Source organism: Dipodomys merriami, unplaced genomic scaffold (assembly GCF_024711535.1).
Source record: "Dipodomys merriami isolate MVZ:Mamm:240054 unplaced genomic scaffold, mDipMer1.0.p SCAF_27, whole genome shotgun sequence".
Classification (NCBI taxonomy): Eukaryota; Metazoa; Chordata; class Mammalia; order Rodentia; family Heteromyidae; genus Dipodomys; species Dipodomys merriami.
In genome coordinates, this window is record NW_027204159.1 from 16,307,535 (window position 1) to 16,330,940 (window position 23,406).

Below are 23,406 nucleotides of genomic sequence, written 5' to 3' on the forward strand. Positions count from 1 at the left end.
GGGGCGCGGCGGGAGGCCTCGGGAGCTGGGCGGGGCCGGGGCGTGTGCGGGGCCGCGAGTCCGGCCGGCCGCGGCCCGGGGGGCGAGGCGTGCCCCGGGCCTGTTCCGGGGGCGGCGCAGGGGCCGGGCCGGGCGTCCTGTCCGGGGGCGGGGACTCGCCGGGCGCTCGGGGCCCCGCCGAGCGCGCAGCGCGCCCGCCACCTCCAGCCGACGCGGAGCCGCTGCGCCCGGCCGCCGCGCGCCCGGGACACCGGCCGGCGCCATGGACCGAGGCCGGGGTAAGAGGAGCCGCGGCGTCCGCACTAATTGCTGCTACCGGGGCGGGCGGGGAAGGAACACCCGGGCGATCCAAGCCGGGGACGGACGTAGGGCGGCGGGGCCGGGGCTGGAGCGCGCGGGCACGGGCGCGGGTCGGGGGCGCAGGTGCCGCCCGCGGCGGGAGCGGCCGGTGCGTGTCGCCCCTCGAGGTCTGGCGTGGCGGCGGCCCCCGCGCGGGAGTCTCCCAGTCTCCAAACCCTAACTTCAGAAAAGATCCACGGCCGGATTCGCGAGGACGGTGAGCGCCCGGGCCCTGCGCGTCGGGAAGCACGAACCCCGGGTCCCGTGTGGGCGCCCCGATGCCGGGTGAGAGCGCCCCGCCGCGCGCCCAGCGGGGCCCGGAGCCCAGTGTGCGGCCGCCCGGGCGCGGCGGGGCGGGGCTGGGGACGCGCGCGAGTGCAGGCCGGGCTTGGTGAGCGTGGAAGGGACTGGAAATTAACCGAGGGCTGGGAAGGTGGCTCCGTGGTAGAGTGCTCGCCTAGAATGCGTGAAGCCCTGGGTTCGATTCCTCAGCACCACAGACACAGAAAAGGCCGGAAGTGGCGCTGTGGCTCTAGTGGTAGAGCGCTAGCCTTGAACACCCAGAGGCTCAGGGACGGTGACAAGGCCCTGAGTTCAAGCCCCAGGACTGGCAGAAATCATTCATTCAATCCACCAATCAATCAGTCCGATTCGGAAGGCGGCGGTGGCAGCGCAGCCGGGATTGGGTGGGTGGGGAGAGTGTCTGAATTAAGTGGCCGGCGTCCAAGGTTGAAACGTCCAGGTCCTGGCTCAGGACTCGGGGATCCTGAGAGAGCCCAGGTGAGAGAGAGCCAGCTGGGGAACGGGGCAGGTGTGCCATCCTGGGAAGGGCCGTGATCCTTGTTGTTGGCGTCATTAGAGGAAACTTCCTCCCCCTCTCTTCCCGCCCCCCCCATCTGTCCGCACCAAACAGGAGCTGGGCAGGAGCTCGGGGAACAGCCAGTGCGCAGTGGGGGTCCCCCACCCCTTTACAGCACAAAACACAGCACCCACCTTCTCTTTAGGGGCATTATTGGGGCTGACAGGCGCTGGGGGAGGCTGTTCCATTTGGTTCTGTGAGAACTGAGGTCTGTAAGGTAAGTTCTCAGCTAAGGACTGGCGTCCGGACCAGAGCACAGCCCGCACCTGGGAGGGAAAACAGGCCGAGGAAGGTAGGCCTCTCAGCCCCTCAGCCCAGCTTCCCCGCCTCCCACTACAGCTAAAGCCAGGAGCACCCCCAAGCTGTCAAATACCAGCCTCTGGTGACTGTACAAAAATCTATCCAGAGGCCCTTGCAGGAAATAGACGAGGGAGGCAATAATTCAGTAAGGGTTAAACGTTCCATGCCCAACAGGGCACAGAGGCAGGCAGCCTGCAGAGAGGTCTGGGTATCTAACTTTCCACCTCCCTCTCAGCACTGTTCCACTGTGCTGTTTGCTCTCCGGCATTGTCTCCTTCCCCTGCTCAAAAAAGTGACCTCAGAGAGGCAGGGAGTGGCCCTTCCAACTGTCCTGACACTTGGAAGGAGTTTGCTCAAGTGGCTTAAAGACTGAGGTAACACATGCGAAGGTGCACACCAAATTGCTTACTGGTAATGTCAGTTAGAAAAAGAATCCTGCTAAATCCTCACCTCAGAACTGATCTGGGGGACTTCCTCAAGTAAAATGGCTGTGTTGTGTGGCTGATCACACTAGCCCAGTTTGTCTAGATCTTGGTTTCCCACTCAGTCCACTCATTGCACTCACTATGAATGAAAGCAAATGTGACCACAAGATGAATTAGAATGCAAGATCCGTGTGTGTGTGTGTGTGTGTGTGTGTGTGTAAGACAAACCATAAGACTTTGGATATTATGCGAGCAGATCTTCCTTTTGTGCTCCTTTCCCCAATATGTGTGCATTCTTCTATCATCAGAAAAAGCAGACGTACACATCTTGTTTTTAACCTCATTCCTATCACGTTGGAGATATGGGCTATCCTGCCAGAGTCCTAGGAAGGAAACAAACTTCAATATTAACGCTAATAGCAACTGAAATCAAGCCTGTACTGGGTACCAGGCTCAGTGCTCAGCTCTTCACATGGTCTCTCTCCAAACATCGCAGAGGACAGAGGACAGGTTGTGAGTGGACATGGTCATCAACCCCACCTCACAGGAAAGCAGGGCTGGCCAGTGTGTTAGTGAACTTGACTTTCATCCATAGACCCAGTTACTTAAGCTACACATTATGTTCTCACAGTTCTGGATGCTGGAAATCTAAGGTCAAGGAGCTACCCAGGTCACCTTCTTGCTGTGTCTACATACTGCCTCCTTGGGGGGACAGTGGGGGTGGGGGGGAGGATTGGGGCTTGAACTCAGGATCTTATCCTCTCTTCCTTACCTTTTTTCTGAAGGCTGGCACTCTACCACTTGAGCCACACCTCCACTTTTGGCATTTTTGCTGTTTAGTTGGAGATAACAGACTCTCAGATTTGTCTGCCCTGGCTTTGAACCTCCATCCTCAGATCTCGGCCTCTTGAATAGCTAGGATTACAGGCTCCACAGGCACTCAGCTATCTTCCTCTTCTTACAAGAGCAGTCCTACCTGATGCAAAGCCCTAGTGTTATGACCTCATTTTGCCTGATTTCCTCTTAAAGGTTTTGCCTCTAAACACAGTCACGTGGGGGTTAGAGCCTCAACTTATGAACCGGGGAAAGGGTACAAGTCAGTTCAAAACAGCTCACCTGAGTCATTGACAATGATTTAAGACAGACTTGGGAATTCTACCCACTCTGTCTACACACCTAGGCCCTGATATGAATGAAGCTTGCTACCGACCATCTCTGTGACAGCAAGTAGTCTGCCCAAACCCCGTGACAGGCTGAGATGCCACATCTTTCAACCGTAGACTGGGGTGCTCCTCAGCTCCACTGTCCAGATGTTCTGCACAATGAGAGCATAAAAGCTCACGTCAAAGTCAAGTGACGAGAGAATGGAAACAAACCTGGGAAGCAGGATTTCTTTTCTCACAGGAAATGTCTTCCCCTGAGTAAAGCAGAACTCCAGTGATGCAGTTACCAACAGAAACCACTCATAATAAAATTCCTTCCGGCAGGATTTCCTGACACATGACAGTCCTTCAGAGAAAATCAGCTATTGGTGAGATTAACACACTAGTAAACCAATGACTACACAGACACCACCTTCTCCTGCCTATCCTCAGGTGAACATAAAGCATGGAAAACAAAAATATTTATTTCTTGAGATTATAATAGTTGTATGTGTTTTGTTTTGTTTGTTGGCAGTACTGGGGGGTTGAACTCAGGGCCTTGCTTTTTCAAAGTTGACATACTACCAATGTGCCACTCTACCAACTCTGATTGTTGTTGCTTTAAGTTATTTTGGTGATGGAGTCTGGCAAACTTTGCTGCTCAGGCCAGCCCCAAAGTACAATCCTTGCAGTACCTCAAACCTCCCAATATCTCAGACTCCTTAATAACTAGGACACTGATTCTTGAGGTTGTAAATTTTAAGTGTATGGAAACAATGCTTAGCACACTTGATCCACTCTGTGAAGGCTCACTGTAGTGATTACAGTCTTCTTGTGTGTGAAACAGCATACATGCTTTGTACAATGTCTTTGCTCCCTTTATATGGTTTGAGCCACTGCTCTGTGCCAAGTACTGAGCTAGACAGCTTTGGTACAGTGTAATGACTGGGAAAATGACAGCCCGTGTCTCCAAGTTCCTTCCTGCTCAGCCCTTAGAATCCCTCTCTGATCACTGGCATTTGTAGCTGATTAACCATTGGTGTATTTGCCAGCGCATCCATTTTCTCTTATTCTGTCTACTCATACCTACTACAGTTACATCATTCCTGTGTTGCTTTTATGAACTTCTCAGACTTCTTGAACCATCATCTCTTTAAGAAGAGTAGTAAAATGTTATGGTTTTCACTGAATGAGGTTACTGTTATTCCAGAGATGATGAAGAATTCACTCAGACTGTTTTTGTTGGACTTGCTGAGGTCTCTAAAGAAGTCCATGTCTTCCCGTATTTAGTTGGAGCACTGGGATCCAAACTCAGCCTGTGCCAAGCTCCTATGGACTCCTACCTGTATGGCTATGGATTCCCAAGTAGGCTTTACACTTCTTTGCAAAGGAACACTTATCCATATTGTAATGATCTTTTCCATCCTGAGTCTTTCCAGGAAGTAATCTTTCTTTTCGCACTGAGTTGTTTGGGATTTTGTTTTTGTCATCATGGGACTTGAACTCAGGGTCTGGGCACTGTCCCTGAGCTTTTTCGCTCAAGGCTAGTGCTCTACCACTTTGAGCCACAGTGCCACTTCCACTTATCTGGTGGTTAATTGGAGATATAAGAGGCTCACAGGCTTTCCTGCCCAGGCTGGCTTTGAACTGTGATCCCCAGATCTCAGCCTCCTGAGTAGCTAGGATTACAGGTGTGAGCCACTGGTACCTGGCCTGGAATATTTTTTTCCTGTATAATTACACATACCTACAGAGGGATCTGTGATAACTCTAGGCTATACTAATACATTGGGGAGGCCATTACCAGGTGGGTACTCAGCAGAGCTCAGTGGTTCAGGAAGAAGAGAAAGGAATTGGGTGTTGAAAACAACTTTCTGGCTGTATGCTGGTGAGCAGCAGGTCACTTTGCTTCTCTGAACTTCAGGATATTCATCGGGACTGTCAGGGGAGAAGGCAGCCAGTGAAGGCTGGAGGTTGGATGTTGGCCACATCCTTATAGTGCTCCCTGTAGAGGTTCTGCTGGTCATTAGATCCTGCTTCTATCCTGTCTCCACTCACCCCATGACTTTCAGCTTCTCCATTTCCATCGAGGTTTTTTTTCTGCTACTCCCTCAAATATCAGTTTCAACTTCCCCTTCCTCCCCCCAAACCCATCACTTTCACATGGGTGAGCAACTTGCCAAGTAAGTTCCTCCCTACCCATCCTTTTCTAAGAGCCTCTTATTGCTCCATTTTTGTCTTTGGTCCAGAACAACAATTTTAGGTTTGAATACCATGAACTTCTCATACCCATCTCATTCTTTTTTGTTGTTATTGTTGGGCATGGGGCTTGAATTTAGGGCTTGGGCGCTGTCCCTGTGCTCTTTCACACAAGGCTAGCACTCTGCTACTTTGAGCCACTTCCAGTTTTCTGATGGTTAGTTGGAGATAAGAGTCTCATGGACTTTTCTGCCCAGGCTGGCTTCAAACTCTGATCCTCACATCTCAGCCTCCGGAGTAGCTAGGATTATAGGCATAATCCTATAATCCTAGGATTATAGGAGGTGGGGCTCCCAGCTCTACCCCATTCTTAAAAAGGGGAAGAAAAACAAAAACAAAAACAGCTGGGTGAGTGGTAGTTCACAGTTTTAATCCCTGATACTCAGGAGGTGGCAATCCAGAGGTTGGTGGTTCCAGATCAGCCTGGGCAAAAAATTAGACCTCATTTCAACAAACAAGCTGAGCCTGGTAGAACATGTCTATGATCCCAGCTACACGGACAGCTGTAGATAGGAGGATTTCACTCTGAAGTCATTCTCAACAAATCATGAGACCCTACCTGAGTAAAAAAATAAATAACTTAAATCAAAGAAGGACTAAGGCTAAAGTGCCTGCCTAGCAAGCAGGAGACTTTGAGTTCAAAGAAACATTCACACAGACTACCCTTAAGCATTTCCTCCTTCCTTCCCTGTAAAACTTCTCCAACATTGCCACCAAGAGTAGCCTGCAGCCCTTTCCCAAACCCTCCTTTCACCTCCTGGAACCTCCCTTCCAGCCTCCCTTCCTCTGTCGACAGCCTTCTCGAATGGCCTCCTCTTCACTAGACAAAAGATTTCATCTTTTGCCAGGACTTACGTCTCTTCTCTGTAGCTCTGCTGACCCCGCTCCCAGCTCTCTTCTGAGTTATGCCGGGTTTACAAAGGATTTGGAATGGAGTAAGTCTAGGTAAAATCACAGCTCTCCACTCCTCTCAGAAGCTTTACCCCTCTCCCCCACTCCTGCCTACAGCCAGAGCTGCTCATAGCCTGTTGGCATCTCTTGCTAGGGCAAGCTGGGTCCCCAAGTCACCCTACTGGTTTGTAAACCATGAAAAAGGAGGCTAATTGGGAGGCTGGTTTGTGACAATCTTTGACTGATCCTTACCCATAGTAGATGCTTATCTAATTGTTACCTCCCTCTCCTCCCATTTGCTCTGTCTTCCTGTCTATGCTCATTCTGTCTTCTGGCTCTGTCTTCTAACTGTATGCTGCTGCTGCTGCTTCTGTCCTCTTAGATGATGGCACTTGTCCCCACTCTGTCCTCATTCCTGTAGAGAACAGAGCCTCACTGGGAGTGGACGGGGGGACAGACTCTCAGAAGTCCACCACCAGCCGTAGTTGGGTTCCATTCCTCCATCACCCCCCAGCCTGGTACATTTCCATTCACAGGTCACCTCCACTTCTTTTTTTTTTTTTTTTTTTTTGGGGTCCGGTCGTGGGGCCTGAACTCTGGGCCTGGGCCCTGTCCCTCAGCTCTTCAGCTCAAGGCTAGCGCTCTACCACTTGAGCCACAGCGCCACTTCCGGCTTTTTTCTTTTTGCTTAATGTGGTGCTGAGGAATCGAACCCAGGGCCTCAGGCATGCAAGGCAAGCACTCTACCACTGAGCCACCTTCCCAGCCCCTCACCTCCACTTCTCAGTGACCCATTTCTGAACTCACCTTATTCCTCCTCACCACAGATGAGCTTTCCTGTTGCTCTCGTTCTGTTTACAACACAATCACGTGAGCAGCTGTTAGTGGAAATGAGGGTGTTGGTGAGCAAGACGCAGTCTGAAGGAGGGACATGAGATTTACTCTCAAACCAGCAGGCTTGAAGGAGAGGGAAAAGACTTTGGAGAAGACAATTAACCAGAGGTTGATGGGAGGCTGTGTAGGCTGCAGTGGGGGAAAGCAATTCAAACTGTTACAATAGAGTGGGAGGCAGAGGCTTAGCAGCCATGGATCTGAGAAACCACACACAGCTCTTTTGGGAATCACATGAATATGTAGGTAAGGTCTGCTGTTATCTAATATACTAGAGGCTTCTACAGACATAGCCTTTTTGCATGTGTAGAGAGCAGGATTTGTAGGCATGTATACTTCAATCTGAAGTATTTCTCCTGTTAGTTAGATGCATACTATATCACAGTTCTGTGCGTGTGCACGCACTGATACTGGGACTTGAACTCAGAACCTTGCACCCTTGCTGAGCTTTATTCATCAAAGCTGCCATATGAACCACATGTCCAGTTCCAACTTTCTAAAGATTAATTGGGGCTTTTTCTGCCAGGGCTTACTTTGAACCACAACCCTCAGATTTCAGCCTCCTGAGTAGTTAGAATTACAGAGGGGAGCTACCAAGCACCCAGCTGTATCAGCTTTTAATGCCAGCTTTTAATGGCATCTGTGGACCATCTGTCCATCTGGCTTGAGGATGGAATTTGGAGAGAAGAGAATCTAGTCAAGAACAATTATTTAAAACTATCAACTTGATCAAGCCAATCCATTTAGCAGTTTCTCATGGTTTGTAGGATTCAAGCGATGGCTCTTGTGGTGGCCGCCAGGCTGCTCCCTTACCTGCTCACAATGGGTCCTGGCCCATCTCTTGCTGTGGCAAGCTACCTTGCATCTTCCAGACTCCAGTATTGCTGTGTGCCTTCACCCTTCATCATAGCAGTCTGCTCAGACAGTTTCCTCAGGGCAATGTTTACCAACTTCCCTGGCTCCCCCTTCCTGCTGGAGATGCTCAGAGCTGCCATCTTAAATTTCCAGTTCACATGGTGTGACTGCCTCCCGTGACCGCAGCCCTTTCTTACATTGTAGGCCTTTCCCCAGCACCTAGTACTGCCCCATAGCAGATATTCAGTAAAAGTCTGTTGAAATGATGATTGAACAAATGAAAGTGAGAATACACAATACAAAGTGGCTGGAGACAGCCACTTTCAGTGCCAGGATTCTCCTTGTCAAGAGTCTCTCATTGTAGAGACAGAAATGTCCTCTGTGGTGATCCATCATTTCCTGTGTCTCAGCCTTGATACAATCAAATCCCAAATCCTGTTGACTACCATTGGGAAGTGGACCTCGGGTGGCTTCTTCTCCTACATCCTGTCGCCTCCTCCAGAAGCTTCCTGTTTCTACTCTGGCCTTCTCCAGCCGGCCTGGAGGACCACTCCCTACTTATCTAAAGCAGTAGTTCTAGAATCCAGCTGATCTTCTATCTGATCATACCCAGTGGAGCCCACCAAAAACGCCCCCGGAGATGTAATTTGAGGGTCTGAAATGGGGCTTGGCTGGCAGCCTACACTTCCGCAAAGCCCTCAGGTAGCTGCTGACCTCATGGAGTGACGTCCACTCCCCTGACACGTTGCCTTTGCCTTGAACTTTGACTCTTCTCTGGCACCTTCCGGGATCCCCTGTTGCCTAGCATTATCTTATTTTCCAGAAGAGTCTTCTGAAAGTTTGAAGTGTGTGTGTGTGTGTATGTGTGTGTGGGGGGGGGGCCTGGGGCTAAAACTCAGGGCCTTGGTGCTACACCTGAGCTCCTTTTGCTCAAGGTGAGGGTTCTACCACTTGAGCCACAGCTTCACTTCCAATGTTGTGTGTGTGTGGTGCGGGGGGGGGGGGGGGGGGGTATCAGAGATAGGAGTCTCATAGACTTTTCCTGCCAGGCTCATTTTGAACCATGATCCTCAGATCTCAGCCTCCTGAGTACCTGTGATTATGGGTGTGAGCCATAGGCATCTGGCTTGAATTATCCCATTTTAACTTTAAGAAGTCATTCTTTTTACCATACCCATAATGTATTTAATTCCTTCTATTCAACACCCCCCACAAAAACTATCTGTACAAATAGAGCTCCAGAAATGAACACATCTCATTTATCTGAAGCTTCTCCTTCATACCCCCCACCACGACCTTTGCTGTGAACTCTCAGATTTTGTAAACTCTGGCCTCCAGAATTGCAGCACACAGTGCTAGAAGGGAATTAGGCCTAGAGGTCGACACACATTGCCACAGACCTGTAATAGGAACGTCTACATTTACATCAGCCTTTAACTCTGAGAAGCATTTTCCTACTCCCGGGTGGAGAGCTAGTGCCAAGGCTGGGCCGTTTCTGTCTGCCCTTGGTAATCACGCATGCTCATGCTTGGCAGTCATTCATTAGGTGTTGCTATAGGACCGAGGGGCTCCATGTAAAGGGGGTGGGGAGGATTCCTCACACTGAGGATCAACCACTAAAGTCTTTTATCTGGAGACTTTGTCAGCCATGTTTCTTTCTGTGGCTTCTCTTACCCAGCAATGGCCATAGAGACATTCTCTCCAAGGGACAGGTGCAAATACCAAGATACAGAAGAATGACCATGCTATTCCTCTTCTTGTAAGAGACCAGCTGGACATCATCTCCTGTGGAAACTTCCTGTCACATCCCCACTTGTAGTTTCCCTCAGCCTTCTCCTCAGTCAGAGCTTTATTAGTTATTTATCTAGTTAATGCCTGTCCTGGGCCTGTCCCTTGCCTTTTTGCTCATATCTAGCACTCTAACACTTGAGTTCCACTTCTGGCTCTTTTTGAGGGGGGTGGTAGTTCATTGAAGATAAGAATCTTGCAGGCTTTCCTGCCACTGCTGGCTTTGAGCCATGATCCTAAGATCTTAGCCTCCTGAGTACTAGGTTTTCAGGTATGAGCCACTGGTTCCTGGCAGAACTTTATTTTTGTGCTAGTACTGAAGCTGAAACTCATGACCTCATACTCTCCCTTAGCTTTTTCATTCAAGGCTAATGGTGTATTACATGAGCCACACTTCTACTTCTGGCTTTTGGCTGGTTAATTGGACATAAGAGTCTTAGGGATTTTCCTGCCTGGATTGGTTTGGGACCTCAATCTTCAGATCTCAGCCTCCTGAGTAGCTAGGATTATAGGTGTGAACCACCAGTATCCGGCTTCTGCTGGACTTTGAGAAGTATGCCTTCTGTGTACCTAAGAATCATGTTGTCTTAAGACTATCTTTAGTATCATAGTCCCAGTATCTAGCATACAGAAAATACTTGCCCTGTGGGACAAGGAGGGTACAGAGAAGAGGAAGGAAAGGAAATCTAAGCTATTCCAGGTTCATCGTCCATCAGAGAAGGGATACATAGAGTCGAACAGCCCCTGAGAGGGTATAGCTCTTATCCCCTGCTGTGACCCAGAGTTCTAGTGTTCAGAATGCCAGCTCCCCTCCTCCTGGAATTAGCCAGGAGGCAGAACCAAGCAGGGTGTAGGCGGGCTGGTCTTCCACCTAAAATTCCACTTGGGGAATCCCAACCACACATGAAGGGAGGTGAGAAGGGCAGAGCTGGCCAGGCACAATTCTTCCTGGCACAGCTGTCAGGCTGCAGCCGGGGCAGAATGTGATACCACATTGCCATCATTCCAGCTCTGGGGAATTCACCAGCGGCTTGAGCACAGGAGTCAGGCTGAGAGCTTTTTATAGCCCTCTAAGCACATAGGGCAAAACTGATCCCCTGAGAGAGCGGAAGGTGGAGCATGTGTTTGGCAGGCACCATCCCTTCAATCATACCATCCCCAGATGCCTCGAGTTCAATGTAGGGGAAGAGTCATGACCAGCAATGTGGGATGGAGAATCTGCCCACTGTTGGGAGACAGGGGTCCCAGCCAGGTTCAATCAAGTTTTTTTGGGGGATGGTCCGGTCGTGGGACCTGAACTCTGGGCCTAGGCACTGTTCCTCAGCTTAAGGCTCAAAGCTAGTGCTCTACCACTTGAGCCACAGTGCCGCTTCCCGCTTTTTTTCTTTTTGCTTATGTGGTGCTGAGGAATCAAACTCAAGGCCTCAGGCATGCAAGGCAAGCGCTCTACTACTGAGCCACCTTCCCAGCCCTCAATAAAGTTTTATTGGCACAAAGCCACACTCATTCATTATATATTGTTTGTGTGTGTGGTGACCTTCTCCCTATGAGAACAGTTGAGTTGTTGAAAACCCTAAAATATAAACAGTTTGGTCCTGTACAGAAAAGTTGGCCAAACCCTGGCTTAGGCTAAGAGAAGGTGTCCCTGCCTAGGGCACATGGTGAGAGGATTCTGAGGTGTTTTCAGGCAGAGAATAGGAAGCCTGTTCTCAAACCTCCCGAGTAGTATGGGCAGGACGCCAGGATGCCACTTACCCATGTTTTTCAACTTACTTTTAGCCTCAGAATTATTTTTGCAAACAAAGGTTTAAGCAGCGGAGCTCCTCTAGACATAGGGGGCATGAAGACACTGGGCAGAACTCATGCCGTACCCTAGGACAGCCCCTGTGGACCACATCAATTCCACACCTCTCTTAAGAAGAGCACTGGAAGCTATTTGTGGCACTGCTGGTGGCTCACGCCTGTAATCTTAACTACTCAGGACACAGATTTGAGGACTGTGGTTCTAAGCCAGATCAGGCAGGAAAGTCCATGAGACCCTCATCTCCAATAAACAACTCAAGAAAAAGCCAGAAGTGGTGCTTTCGCTCAAAACTAGCCTGAAGAAAAAGAAATTCAGGGACAGTGCCCAGGTCCTGAGTTCAAGCCCCAGAATCAGCACCAAAACACACACACACACACATACACACACACTTAAATAATCCTATGCATTTGATTTTACAACTGGGAAATTGAGGTTCGGGTCACATGATAGATCCCCATTGGAATTCCACAGGACCACTAATGTGGTCACAAAGTTTCAGCACAACATAGATGTGTATCTGCACAGGAGAAGCCTGTGCATTGGTTTTGCAGAGCCTGGAGCTGCCATCAGAACTCAAGTGACTGTGACCCACCCCTGATGGCCCACAGTCTACACAGTTCAGTTATTGACCTAGACATGTTGCTAGCACTTGCCCATGTGTCACCATGACTGAGCCAGGGTTTGGGAGCCTTTTCTCTGATAGCAGTAGAGCCAAAAAGAAGAAAACTATCACTGAAGGACTGTGCACAGTAGTTCAGGCCTATAATCCCAGCTACTCCTTGAACAGAGGCAGATCAGGAGGGTTGTGGCTCAAGGATAGCCTGGGTAAAATGTTAGTAAGACTTCACCATAACCAACAAGCGGTGTGTGTTGTGATTCACATCTGTCAGCCCATGACATGAGAGGCCATAGATAGGAAGATCTCAGTCCAGGTCAGCCTGGGCAAAAAAATGCAAGACACTTTCTGGAAAAAGAAAAGGAAAGGAAAGCTGGGGGACTAGAAATAGGCTTAAGGTAAGAGCACCTGCTTGGCAAGCAGAAGACCTAGAGGTCAAACGTCAGGACTGACTTCCAAAAAGGGTTAAAAAAAAAAAAGAGAGAAAGAAATGGACAATGCATTAGTTTTTCGTTGATACAAAGACACAGTTTTGGAAAGCTCAGAACATCTCTTACCATCGACATTAATTTATTCATTTTTTCTCTTTTAAAATGTAATTATACAATATATAAAAACATCTTCAAGCCAGTGACATCTTAGGATGGATTAAAAATGATCATTTATATGCAGGCGTTCCTTTGAAGATGAAATCAGACTCCTTCATTTGTAGAATAAATATTTACCCTTCCTGCCCATTCTGGGTGAAGGGTTTGTGAGAGTAACTCCTGCTGGTAGGAAACCAAGGGGGTTTTTGTGTGTGTGTGTTTTTTTAGCTCCACTTGAACCAAGAACTGAACTGATCTCTGGAGAGTGTGCCAGGAAGCCAGAGAGATGAGTGGTTGTGCTTCACCTCTAGCCAGCAGCTAGGTGCAACTCTAAAGGGTGTGGGGTGAGGGATGAACTCAGCGCCTTCGCACCCCAGAATTTCCCCCATGTGGCACCAGTGCACAAGATCAGATCTTTCCATCAAAGAGGATATAAAGAACACTTTCTAGCCAAGAATCAAAGACACACCAGCATGGCTTCCCAAGTGAACAATGATAAAGAAGAAAGACCCAGAAGATGTTCAGGAAACCTGCAGCCCTTCCCTCTGGGCTGGTAGGAATAAAAAGGTTCCCCCCTCCCCATGTGTCCTTCCATGGGGAGAGGGGCCTCCCACAGGCCTCTAACTGGGTGTGTCTAGGTCCTTTGAGGCTCTTGCTTGTGATCAGTTCCTAATAATAGAGGAGATAAGGTCAGGGCCAAATGCCAGAGCTGCTTGTCAGTGTCGGATTGCCTGGTCTGAGTCCAGGCTGTCTGCATCCACTTAACCCTCTGATTCTCTGTTTCTTCAACTAAAAATTGAGATAACCCCCTATCTACCAGTGATTGTGAACAAGAAGGGAGGGCACTTAACATACTGGAAGCATTCCAGTCTTCTTTGAAAGTGAATACTTGGAGCCAGGCGCTGGTGGCTTGCACCTGTCATCCCATGTGGGAGACTGAGATCAGGAGGATGAAGATTCAAGGCCAGGCTAGGCAAAAAAGAAAGTTCATCCGATCCCATCTCAGTAAAGAGCTGGGCACACTGGGCTGGGAAGGTGGCTCAGTGGTAGAGCGCTTGCCTTGCATGCCTGAGGCCCTGGGTTCCGATTCCTCAGCACCACATAAGCAAAAAGAAAAAAGCCGGAAGTGGCACTGTGGCTCAAGTGGTAGGGCCCTAGCCTTGAGCTGAAGAGCTGAGGGACAGCACCCAGGCCCAGAGTTCAGGCCCCACGACCAGACCCAAAAAAAAAAAAGAGCTGGGCACAGTATGATATACCTTTCATCCAAGCTATAGTGGGAAGAATAAATAGGAGAATCATGATCCAGGCTGGCCCAGCCAAAAAGCAAAAACCTATTTCAAAAATAGCCAAAGCACCAGGCATTAGTGGCTCACTCCTGTAATCCTAACTACTTAGGAGGCTGAGGTCAGAGGATTATAATTCAAAGCCAGTCTGGGCAGGAAAGGCTGTAAGGCTTTTTTTTTTTTTTTCCCCTGTCGGTCATGGGGCTTGAACTCTGGACTTGGGCACTGTCCTTGCACTCTTCAGCTTAAGGCGAGCCCTCTACGGCTTGAGCCACAGCGCCACTTCTTTTCTAATGGTTTACTGGAGATAAGAGTCTCACAGACGTTTCCTGCCCGGGCTAGCTTTGAACTGCAATCCTCAGATCTCAGCCTCCTGAGTAGCTAGGATTATAGGCGTGAGCCACCGGCGCCCTGCTAGGCTTGTAAGACTTTTATCTCGAATTAACTACCAAAAAGCTGGAAGTAGAGCTGTGGCTCAAGTGTTTGAACTCCAGTCTTTAGCCCCCCCCCAAAAAAAAAGTTCAGAGACAGTGCCCTGGCCCTAACTTCAAGCCCCAGGACCAACAGAAAAACACGAAGAGCAAAAAAGAGATAGAGGCATGACTCAAGGAGTAGAGCCCCTGCCTAGCAAACAGGAAACCCCGAGCCCAGTATCAAAACAAAACAAACTGGGCACTTATGCTTGCCTGTACAATGCCCTTCTTAATACATTTTATAGGAGTTGGGTGCCAGTTGCTCACATCCATAATGCTAGCTACTCAGAAGGCTGAGAGATCTGAGGACCTCAGTTTGAAACCAGCCCAGGCAGAAAAGCCCATGAGACAAGGTCTCCAGTTAACCAACAAAGCCACAAAGTGGAGCTGTGGCTCAAGTGGCCTTGAGCAAAAAAGCTAAGCAAAAGCCTAAGGCCCTGAGTTTTTCATTAAAGACCCAGTACTTGATCTTGAACTTAACTAAATTCCAGAGGAAGCCCAGTACTCTCAGTTCCTTCCTCCTTGCTCATTGCATGATGGAAACAAGAGAGTGGGGGTTACCCTAGAGAGGCAAAGGAAAGCTGGTGTCCTGGTCCCTGAGAGCTGTTTGGAAGTATGAGCAAGAAGAGTTCAGGTGTGTCGCAATGAAAGAATCCTTCACATCCATTCCAGGGGGCCACGCAGAAGCAAGCAGGCACAGGAGAAAGATTATTACAAGACTTATTAGAGAAGCCATATTTCCCAGGAGAGGGAGCACAGGGCATCCATCCCTATTCAGGTAGCAGGAGGGTCTTGGTGGCCAGAAGTGAGGTAGGTGCATGCTCAGGTGTGTCTGGGCAGAGAGAGGGAGTGGCCAGTTGTATGGTAGGAACTCTAAGGCTAGGAGGAGCTCAAAGGTGGGCAGAATGCTAACAGCAATATGGGACACAGTCAAAGTAGAAATGGGGAGGTTGGACAGCAGTGGCCAATGCAGAGCTGCAGCAAATAGTTCAGATGAGAACAGGCTTAATGTTTAAGAGTGGAGCCACTTAGAGCATGAGCCTTGAGCTGAGTTGTTCAGGGACAGCTCCCAGGCCTAGGCTCCAGTCCCACGACTGACAGAGAGAGAGAGAGAGAGAGAGAGAGAGAGAGAGAGAGAGAGAGAGAGAGAGAGAGAGAGAGGGAGAGAGAAATCTTTCATGCGATTGTTTCTAACATATTTATAAGATTATTTCTTTGTTGCCTTGTATGTCCCTCCCCCATGGTATAACCCCTGCTTTCACTTTATATGATGTTGGTATATGTGGAGGGGAAGGGAAAAAACAAATTGTAAAAACAGGGATACAGGAGGACCCATTGCAACAATGAGATGTACAAGTGGTTATGTCGAAAAACGAACTTTACAACTTTGGTGGAGGTGGGGGTGGAGGATACGAAGGGACGGGAAGGGGAAATAAAGCAGGAGGGTACAATGCTTGATAAGAAATGTGCTCATTATCTTACCCACGTAATTGTAACCCCTCTATACAGTATTATCACAATAAAAATATATTTAAAAAAAAAAGAGTGGAGCTACTTAAAGCTTAAGCTCTCCATTGTCATGGAGTTCATGGCACATACCTGTTAGTATAAGGGCTAAGCAAAGGAGACATCTTTCTAGAGACATGCCATTTCTGTAACCCTTTTTTCCTTCAATCCTCCAGACCCTGCTCAGTAGACAGCTGGGCTTCTGGTGGGAGCAGTCCCAAGGGCTTGGCTCAGAGCCAAATCCAGGGCGAGCTCTGGGAGGGACATAGGAAAGGAGATGTCCAAGCAGGTGGACAGTCAGGCAGTTGCTCTTGCTCAGCCTTTACACCCTCTGGGACTATGGCCTAACTGGTGATCATTAAATCCGGCAATACCAGTCATATCACAGCAAACCTCTCCAAGGTGATTGGCACAATGCAGACAGACTCACACATCTCCTTGCCACAATTCTTGGAGATCAATGCTCTTAGGACCTCTATCTTGCAGGTGACAAAATGGAGTCTCAGTGAGAGATGTTACCTGCCCAGCCACTGAGTGATGGAAAGCAAATCCCAGGTTTGATTCTGGGTGGTTCTCACCTCAGTTCATAGTATCTGCCATACACCAGGCTGGTGCATCCCCAACTTTCCTATCAGGGTTGTCTGTCCCACCCACCTCAGCCCTTCTTTGAACACCTGCTTCTCTTCCTGGGCCGTATGTCTGGACTGTTGATTCTTCTGTATGGTGAACCCAATATTGTGGTTGTGGTGCTACTTCCCCATTCCCTGGCCCCACCCCCACCCCAAGGCCAGAAGCCCTCTACTTTTGGACATGTCACAGGAAGATTCACTGGCTCCTCCCTGCTCGTGGCCCTTCCTCTGCGTTTCCAGTGAGTCCCTTCCCAAGGCATCTGCATGGCTGGGCTGGGCATCCAGCCACCAGGGTGCTCACTAAGTTAGACACTAGCCTTTCCCTTGTAGGTTAACCACTTAGTAGAGAAGGATGTGGAATAGTCATCTACTCAGAAGCCCAGAACAAGGAAGACAGGACCCCATCACCTAGGGAAAGTGGCATTTCAACCAAGTCTCAAAGATGAGAGATGAGTGGGCACTGTCTGTCTGGGTTGTGGGGAAGATTTTATGCAAAGCAATGGTTACCTGGGTTTGTATCAGGAACTGTTCCAAGCAGATTACACAATACTCAGCTGAATCTTTATGAGGAAAGTATCATCCCCATTTGCAGATGAAGAAACAGACACAGAGAAGTTAAATGACTTGCCTGAGGTCACAGAGCCACTAGGAAATGGCAACTGGAAAACAGGGAGCAAATGCCATGAGCAAACAACACCAGGCTGAGATGAGATCTCCAATATTAAAAGGAAATCAGAAATGGTAAAACAAGAATAACATTTTCTAAAAGACTAGCCAGGCATGGTGGCGCACACCTCTAATCCTAAGTACTTAGAGGTCTGAGATCTGGAAGATCTCAGTTGAAGGCCTCTGGGGCAAGAAATTTGCTAGGTCTCTTTGCAACCAGTAAAAAGCTGGTACAGTGGTACATGCCTGGCATGCCAATTATGTGAGAAATATAAATAGAAGGATCACAGTCCAGGCTGGCCTGGGCAAAAAGCAAAAGCCCATGTAAAAAATAACAAAAGCCATAAAAGTGGAAGATACGGCTCAAATGGTAGAGCACCTGCCTATCTGGGCCCATTTTCCACTTTGAGGCTCTGTGAGCTGACTCTGTAGCTATGCTGAACCTCTCTGAGTGTCTGACACAGCCTCATCCCTGTGGGTTGGTTGGCAAGAGGGGTGGGCCTTGAGGAGGGTATATTACTAATAACACTGTAGTTATCAGTTTTCTGGTGGCATGTCTGGTGAGACTTGAGTTCACAATAGGCCTGGAAGGCAAACTGAGTAATTATGGTTATCCACTTTGATGATGAGAAAATTGAGGCTCAGAGATATCCTGATACCCTATTCCTATTCCTCTGTGTGTGTGTATGTGCTTGTGTGCACACACATGTGGACACGTGTATGCAAACATGCGCACCAGCCATGGAACATGAACTCAGGCCCTGGGCACTGTCCCTAACCTTCTTTTTCTCAAGGCTAGCACTCTACCACCTGAGCCACACCACCTGAGCCACAGCTTCATTTCCAGCTTGTTCTGAATAGCTTATTGGACATAAGAAACTCTCAAACTTTCCTCCCAAGCTGACTTTGAACCCAACCACGATCTTCATATCTCAGCCTCCTGAGTAGCTAGGATTACAGGTGTGAGCCACCAGCTCCCAACTCTATTCCTATTCTTAAAAAGAAATAGAAGTGCCTACTAGGCACTGTACCTTGCATATAGCAAGAGGAAGATCCGAGACTTTATACAGAAATGGGAAGGTGAAGCTCTAACTTGGGGTCTAGGGTTGAATCTCATTTGCTAGCTGTGTGCCTTTAAACAAATGACTATGCCTTTCAGAGCCTCACTGGGTCCATGTGTTCTAAAATAACAGGTAAAAATAGAACTAACTTTACAGGGCCATTATGAGGATTAAGTGAGGTAATCCACCCAAATACTTAGCACAACATCTGGAAGATCACTTTAAGGGCCTGCACATGCTGTCTGCTTTTATTATAGGCATCTCAGGCCTCTCCCTGGACTGTGCTATCCCCCAATCTTGGGTGAAGTTGGTGGTGCAGACTGACTAGAACGGAAGCAGCTGCCATGTTGGTAGGGGGTGTTGAGCATGTGTTTTCCACTTCCTCTTGGAACCATTTCCTTTATGAGCTAAACAGGGAAGAATCCATAGACAAAGGAACAATTCTGGGAGAGTCCAGTCAATAGTTATTTCCTCGGAAGTGGTGGCCAGGCTCTGCCTCCTCCACTGTGGTCTGGAAATGGCCTGAAGAGAGGAAGATGCAGCTTCCTTGGTGGCCCAGAGCTGGGAAGTGAGATGACCAAAATGAGAGCCCTTGATGGTGACAGGAGCAGAAATGGAACTGCTTCTAGGAACCTGCCATCCTAGCTTGGTTCCTGGGAACACAGTCACCAGAAACACCCCTAAGATTTGTTTCCCCATTCACCTAACTCACATTTTTCCTCCCTGTCTTCCTGAAATAACAGCACATCAGAGAACTGTGCAAGTCTACCACTCCTCATAATAACCTGTTTCCCAACCATTCCTCATCAGCCTTTGATATCAACCCCTAGATCATTTATACATCCTGTAGCAGAGCGGCACTGGGCATATGCTGATGGCTCAAGCTGGCTATGCAGGAGACTGAGATCTAGGAATCAAGATTCTAAGCTAGCCAAGCAGGGAAGTCTGTCTTGTCTCCAACTAACCAGGAAAAAGCCAGAAGTTGCCAGGTGCTGATAGCTCATGACTGTAATCCTAGATACTCTGGAGGCTGAGATCGGAGGATCATAGTTCAAAGCCAGCTGAGGCTGGAAAAGTCCCCATGAGACTCTTGTCTCCAATTAACTCCCAGAAAACCAAAAGTGGCACTGTGGCACAAAGTGGTAGAGCACTAGTCTTGAGTAGAAGAACTCAGGAACAGTGCCCAGCTCCAGAGTTCAAGCCCCAGGACCGACACCAAAAAAAAGCCAGAAGTGAAGGTGTGTCTCAAGTGGTAGAGCACCAGATGTGAGTAAAAAGCTAAGGGATAACACCTATGCCCTGAGTTTAAGCTCTTTATACTGGCATGCACACATACACAGAAGAAAGTGATGCTCAGAAGGAGTAAATAATTTGCCCAGAGTTAACCTGAGTAAAGGGGAAGCAGAAGTTCGAACCTAAAAGATTCTTACACTAGTCTTCACCATCTCTTCATCCTATTTAGATCTGTGTTTCCTTCCTGGGAGCCTAACTTGTTCTATTCTCTCCATGAGAGGATATTGAGATTCCTATAAGAGCTCTAACATTCACAAGCCTTCCAAGGTTACCTTACCACCAGCCTGCCTCACACCAGGCTATATTTAACTCAAGGATAGCATGGAGCACCAGTCCAGCTTTGCAGCTAGAGTTGCTTAACTATTCCTTGCTCGTTTTTATTCATTGCTCCTGTGCATATGGGACCTGATCTTCTCTCTAGCACAGGGACTACAGGAAGTGTTTGTTTTCGTGATAAACAATGTAAGTCCAACTGGGGATGTCCCCTCCAAAATTCTGCCCACTGTTTGGCCTTCCCTTGGTCTCTGAGTGGATCCCTTGTAAATTCAGAAGAAGGAAGTGAGGTGCCCATGGCCCCAGCTGGATGGATTTGCATCAACTTGAGAAAGACTGTGACCAGGGAAGGAAAGAGTTCTGTACCCATAAAATGAAGGGGAGATTCTGCAGACCTTCCCTGTGATGCTGGTGATCTCTGCAGAGCTAACCCCGAGGAAAGCAGCATTGTGGAGGAAAACCTGCCCCTCTTCTGCAATCCTCAGTTTCTATAACTGTATAATGGAGGCGGTTCACTTTGTTCTATAAGTACGTTGATGTAAATAGCACATACATCTCTTAAGGTGAGGTATACCTTTAGTAGTAAAGGAAGAATAATATCAATAGCAAACATTTACTGAGCACCTACTGTGTACTGAAAAAACATTTTAAACTTATTCACATATATCAGACCTTAATTCTACTGATGGTATGGGTATACTTATGGGTTATGAATGACATACTTGAGACACAGGGCCATTTGTCAATGTCCCAGATGGTTAGGAAATGAGAGAGCTGGACTTAAACTCAGATTAATTTGCTCAATAACTGCTAGTTATCATTATTTCCTAATTTATATGTAAGACTTAAGATCCACCAATAAACAGGGCATGGTAGACCATACCTATAATCCCAGCACATAGGAGACCGGAGGATCATGAGTTGGAGGCTAGCCAAACCTGCATAACACATTCTTGTCTTTAAAAAACAAACAAAAAAAAAAAACCCTCCATAAATGGCAGAAGATATGTCCCTGAATGAATTGGCAGCTGCATTCACATGCAGATTACAAGTTTACCAAAACAGCCTTTGGGACCTTAGCCAAGTAAGAAATTGAAACTTCTACTTCCTTTTTTTTCTTTTTTTTTTTTTTTTTCTGGTCCTAGCTTCTTGAACTCAGGACCTAGGCGCTGTCCCTGAGTTTCTTTACTCCAGAGTAGTGCCAGAGCTCCACTTCTGGCTTCGGGTGGTTAATTGGAGATAAGAGTCTCACAGATTTCCCCATCCTAGCTGGCTTCGAACCTCAGATCTAAGCCTTCTAGTATTACAGGCTTGAGCCACTGGTACCTGGATTCTGCTTCTTTTTTTTTTTTTTTGTCTGTCAGTTGTGAAGCCATGGTGCTGTCCCTGAACACTTTTGCTCAAAGCTAGAGCTCTACCACTTTGAGTCACAGCTCTATTTCCAGTTTTTGAGTAGTTAATTGGAGATAAGAGTCTCTGCCCAGCCTGGCTTCGAACTGCAATCCTCAGATCTCAGCCTCCTGAGTAGCTAGGATTGCAGGAGTGAGCCACTGGTGCCCAGGTACTTTTCTCTCTTTTTTTTTTTTTTTTAACCAAGACTTTTTGTTGTAAAAAATTTTCTTCATTTAAATACATCTTTTGACAGTGCTTAGTCCTGCATAGGAGAGACATGGTATTAAAATCACATAAACTAGCTGTTTCACTTCATGAACACCCGAAAAAAAAGGTGACTACAGATATACACTCATTCGCAGGGCACTGGTTGCTCATGCCTGTAATCCTAGCTACTCAGGAGGCTGAGATCTAAGGATCACAGTTCAAAGCCAGCCCAGGCAGGAAAGTCTGTGAGACTCTTATCTCCAGTTAACCACCAGAAAATTGGAAGTGACTCTGTGGCCAAAGTGGTAGAGCGCTTGCCTTGAGCTGAAGAGCTCAGGGACAGCACCCAGGCCAGAGTTCAAGCCCCATGACCAACAACAACAACAAAAAAAAGAAATACACTCATTTCACCAGTCCTTCAACACTCTTTCAGGTTGGCACCAACCAGGAGCTCAGGTTTAGGGCAGAGAAGCTAATAGTAATCCAAAAATACTTAAGTGTAAAATTGTACGGCGTGATTGCCATGGGGAGAGATCCTTGGCACTACCATAGATAGCATAAAGCCAAGGGACTCAGCATAGACAAGAGGAAATGCTTGATGATGAGTAGAGCGCAGAAGAGGCACATGGGGTTGCCAGAAGAAGGAAGTCTGATGGCTTTGGCAAAGTGCCTGGATTAGGAGGCTAAGGAACAGAGCCATGAGGACAGCACGGACAGAGGCCTCTCTGGAAGAGCCCCAAGGATTAGATGGTCATCAGAAGACAACTCGGCAATCTGAGCTCACATCCCCACTGTTCTAAGAGATCAGAGCAGTTGATATGCTCACTTGTTAAATAAAACTTAGTATGTGGGCAGTTATCACTAAAATCAGGATCAAACATTTTTATTTTTGTGCCTGTACTGGGGCTTGAATTCGGCCTTAGCTTCTTTGCTCAAGGTGTTGTTCTACCACTTGAGCCACAGCTCCACTTCTGGCTTTTTGGTGGTTCACTGGAGATAAGAGTCTCATGGGCTTTTCTACCCCAGGCTGGCTTCTGCCTAAGATCCTCAGATCTTAGTCTCCTGAGTAACTAGGATTACAGGCATGAGCCACCAGCCACCCAGTGATGATCAGACATATTTAAAGTAATGCCTTGATTCTGTCATCCAAACAGGAGCCTTTAAGGACTGGAAATTGGGTTATTTTGTTGTTTGGAAATTAAAAACAAGAAATTTGAGTAAACCAAAGACAAAATGTAGGCCCTTCATAAAACCACATTGTGACAACTCTATTTTCCAGGTTAAAATTGCACTGGTTGCATTTTCTGACTGTGAAAACAAAGAAGATTAAGTTGGCTCTGTGATCTCTATAAAGGAGCTTGTCCATTAGTGAGGCAAGAGAAAAACTTCATCTCCTCTTTCTGTTTTGCATATTATACAGTTGTAATTTGTAAGCCATCTTCAGACATTTCTGTTCATTCCCAAGTCTGAAAAATGCACAGGATTGAGACCTTCTGCCCAGCACAGGGCAGGAGCTTGGCTCAAATGGTAGAGAGCCAGCCACAAAAGTAAGTCAAGAGAGAGACTGTGGGTCTTAACCTAGTATCCAGCCTGCAGAAGTCAATTTGGGGTTCATTATCCCTCAGGTTTGCACAAGTTTAATTGCCCCCCTCTCTTTTGTCATAGAAACTGAACTTACTTCCTTATAGATCTTTAAATAAATCTGAGCTACAATGCCCAAAGCTCTTTACTGGCCTCACTGAAGGCTTTTTGATGGAAGGATTCACTTAGGAAATGAACCAGGGATAATGTCTTGGAACCAAGTGACAGTGCTTTGGGCCTGAGGCTTCATTTCTGCTAAATAACATTTTATTTTCCCTTTATTTTG

At 47.8% G+C, this 23,406-nt stretch overlaps 1 protein-coding gene across 1 annotated transcript in view; it reads left to right on the plus strand.

Annotated features, from left to right (window-relative positions):
• Positions 1-203: 203 nt before the first annotated feature.
• Afap1l1 (actin filament associated protein 1 like 1) overlaps positions 204-23,406 on the plus strand; it is a 70,497-nt gene continuing 47,294 nt past the window's right edge. The window contains exon 1 of the mRNA XM_070036361.1: positions 204-278. Within this exon, the coding sequence (XP_069892462.1) occupies positions 263-278 (16 nt within the window). The 5' untranslated portion in view covers positions 204-262. The remainder of the gene's footprint in view (positions 279-23,406) is intronic.